This window comes from Hippocampus comes, unplaced genomic scaffold (genome assembly GCF_001891065.2).
Source record: "Hippocampus comes isolate QL1 unplaced genomic scaffold, H_comes_QL1_v1.1 scaffold195, whole genome shotgun sequence".
Lineage (NCBI taxonomy): Eukaryota > Metazoa > Chordata > Actinopteri > Syngnathiformes > Syngnathidae > Hippocampus > Hippocampus comes.
The window spans coordinates 1,155,966-1,159,019 of NW_017806076.1; the positions used below are offsets into that span (position 1 = coordinate 1,155,966).

General features: G+C 43.3%; 1 protein-coding gene across 4 annotated transcripts in view; it reads left to right on the forward strand.

Moving 5' to 3' along the window:
- Positions 1–2,854, forward strand: part of slf1 (SMC5/6 complex localization factor 1) — a 26,698-nt gene extending 23,844 nt beyond the window's left edge. For all 4 annotated transcript variants that reach the window (XM_019894617.1, XM_019894616.1, XM_019894618.1 and 1 more), the window contains 2 exons: positions 817–1,318; positions 1,371–2,854. In XM_019894617.1, coding sequence (XP_019750176.1) covers positions 817–1,310 — 494 coding nt within the window. In that variant the 3' untranslated portion in view covers positions 1,311–1,318; positions 1,371–2,854. The remainder of the gene's footprint in view (positions 1–816; positions 1,319–1,370) is intronic.
- Positions 2,855–3,054: the final 200 nt, after the last annotated feature.

Genomic DNA, 3,054 nt, shown 5'->3' on the forward strand with positions numbered 1-3,054 from the left:
CCTGATCTTTCGTCAAAAATGTCATAATTCCGCTCAAAACGATCCCAGAACAATGAATTTGCGAGACGAACAGGCCGCCATGAATCAGGTAAAACGATATGTTACATGCAATTTGATTGGTCCAATCGCTTGTAGTTAACCAATCGCTGGGCCGTTTATAATCGAGCTAGGACTTCCGCAACAAATAATGCCTTCAGTGATCTGATTAGTTGAAGCTTTCATACACGTCCAATCGCAGGGCTGTTTACAAACGGAAAACGGAGAGACTGTTCGGGAGAGCTCGTGAAAACTCGACGATAAGGTACCTGACCGCCCCTAAAATTTTCTCAATGGATTTAGACGATTCACAAAAATGATCAATTTAAGAAATAAAACGGCGGATTTCCGCGGAAAATTGCCATGTATGATAGCCTTTTACCTTTTCCACCACGAGTGCGCCGCGTCGATGGGCAACAACTCTCAAAATGGCTTTTGACAGCTCTTCACCTGTTTGTGTGTCACACATGGAGCTGTGCGCTCGGCTCTCAAGTGGTGAGGCTGAGCAGTCAAGTGGCCTCGAGAGCAGGTGGCTGCAAAAAAATGCTTGTTTCCAAACGCAAACAAAAGGGCCCGCTTGACTCGCAGGCTCGACACTGGCGGTCGGACTCCACAAAATTGGACTCAGAGTCAGTACTAGAAATCAGGTTCTAAAAGCTATTTAAATTTCCCCCCCACAATGCATTTGTTTGTCATTTCAAATAAATGAGAAAAAAAAATTATTTTCCAAATCGTTAAGTTCTAATATATTATATATGTATATGTGATGGTCTCATCCAGGTTCTGAACTCCTCCATCAAACAGACGAAAAGGGCCGCACGGCGCTGGAGCTCGTCACCGACATACATTGGAGGGCGGCGCTTATCCGAAGCGCACAAGCGGGCGACTCCAGCCTGAATTCCACAAAGGTGTTGAACCACACCCTCCTGGAGGCGGGGTCATGTATGCTGGCGCATCTCATCGTATGCTATAAGCGAGAGAAGAGGCCGCCGGGCTGCGAGCATCCCACCGACGTAGTAGGGCGCACGCTGGCACGCGCCCTGGAGGCGCACTCCTTTCCAAGAGTGACGCTGGGCTGGACGGACCAGCGAGCGTTAAGCATTGCGGGCGACACCGAGACTCTGCTGGAGATGGCCAGAGGGATGCACTGGGCACACGTCTGCAAAGTGGTGAAGGCGTCCAAAGGAGAGAATGTGGTGCTCCTCTTGCAGATGCTGGAAATTCTGCAATCTGAAGGAAAAATACTCCTGGCTGAGATAAACCCGCTGAGGTAAAAAGATATTAAGGACATGGCTGGGATCGAGAGAGGTTCAAATATGGACGTGATCCCATTCAGGTATATTGAGATGGTATATTTTGGCACACGTTTCATAATCTTGTGCTCCCATCATTTTTCAAACCTGAGACTTTTGTTAGTGATAATACAGCAGCACGTACAAGTAAAACTGGGGTTATTTATTTTTGAATAGAAAATATTTATTCACTGTTGCTTCCTCAAGCTAATTTTTTTCAGCTTTGCACATTCAACTTAGATGTTTTTTGAATTTCGCAATAAAATAAAATTAATTTCTGACCTCAATAACGCATCTCAATGCATTTGTACATAATCTATGGAAATAAACTTTCTATAGTTCAATTCAAAGAATTCAAAGAGGTATTAGATTAATTAAACACGGGAAAAAGTTCCCACCTGATATCTGTATTATTTCCTTCTACATTGTCAAATTTGAGTTTTCGTAGCGACAAGCTGCAATCAGCAAAATTATCATAAAATATTGAAATATTTGCTTTGTTGTCCTAGCAGCATACACGATTCCTTTCAGTATACGGTATTTTGCCAATCTAATTCAATCCATGAGAGGAGCCGTTTAATGGGGGTGTGGGGGAACACATTTGCATAATTCAGCCCTAGCAAAGATAATAACAAATTTATTACCATGTTTTTTTTTTCTTCATCAACATACATCAGATGCAATCCATTTCCGCGCGAGACAACAATTGACTATAGTTGAAGTGAGCCAGCCCACCTGAGCTCCTGCAGTTTTCCCGCGGTCACATGATGTCACGGTTGAACGCATGACGGTGATGTTCGCAAGGCAGGCACAAACATTGCAGCCAGACACACAATTAAAAAGACGTCTTGGAAAATGAGGCAGGCATACAGATACGTACTTTACAGTGAAAATAGCAGACCATTCACAAGCATACAGTATAAAATATAACCATCAGTTAATAAGGACTAAGCTATGTACACATAGAGTTCAAAAATAGTCTCCATTCACATGGGTGCAAATGTTTTTTTTTTTTTGTTGTTGGTTTTTTGTTTTTTTTTTTTACAGTCTGATGATACATTCATTTATAGCAGGGGTGTCCAAGCGTTATACTCCGCGGGCCGCATACATTCTTCACCTTCGTTATTCATTGCGGTGTATGTGAGCAAATTATTTTTTTATTTATTTCACAGTTTTAGTTGGGAAACGAGACGATGGGTTTTTGGTGCGGTGGGAGGCGGGGGGGGTTGGAAAGTACGACAGTGTAAGCAAAAACGACATGGGTGTAATCAAATGTGAATTTGAATATAAACCGCAGCCTGCGCAATTGGGCCCCGGGTCGAAGTTTGGACACCCCCGATTTATAGCTTTGAAATGCAAATGACATGAAACACTTTGGTTTGCTTGCAAATGTCCAAAAACAGTGTTGTTGTAAACTAAATACAGAAATGAGTGGGCACGCCGTTTTGGAACATGTTAGTAGACATACAGAAGGTAAAATGTGGTGTTGCAGAAGGCCCGCTCCACAACCACACTCCCACCCCCCCCCGAAGTTTGGACACCCCCGATTTATAGCTTTGAAATGCAAATGACATGAAACACTTTGGTTTGCTTGCAAATGTCCAAAAACAGTGTTGTTGTAAACTAAATACAGAAATGAGTGGGCACGCCGTTTTGGAACATGTTAGTAGACATACAGAAGGTAAAATGTGGTGTTGCAGAAGGCCCGCTCCACAACCACACTCCC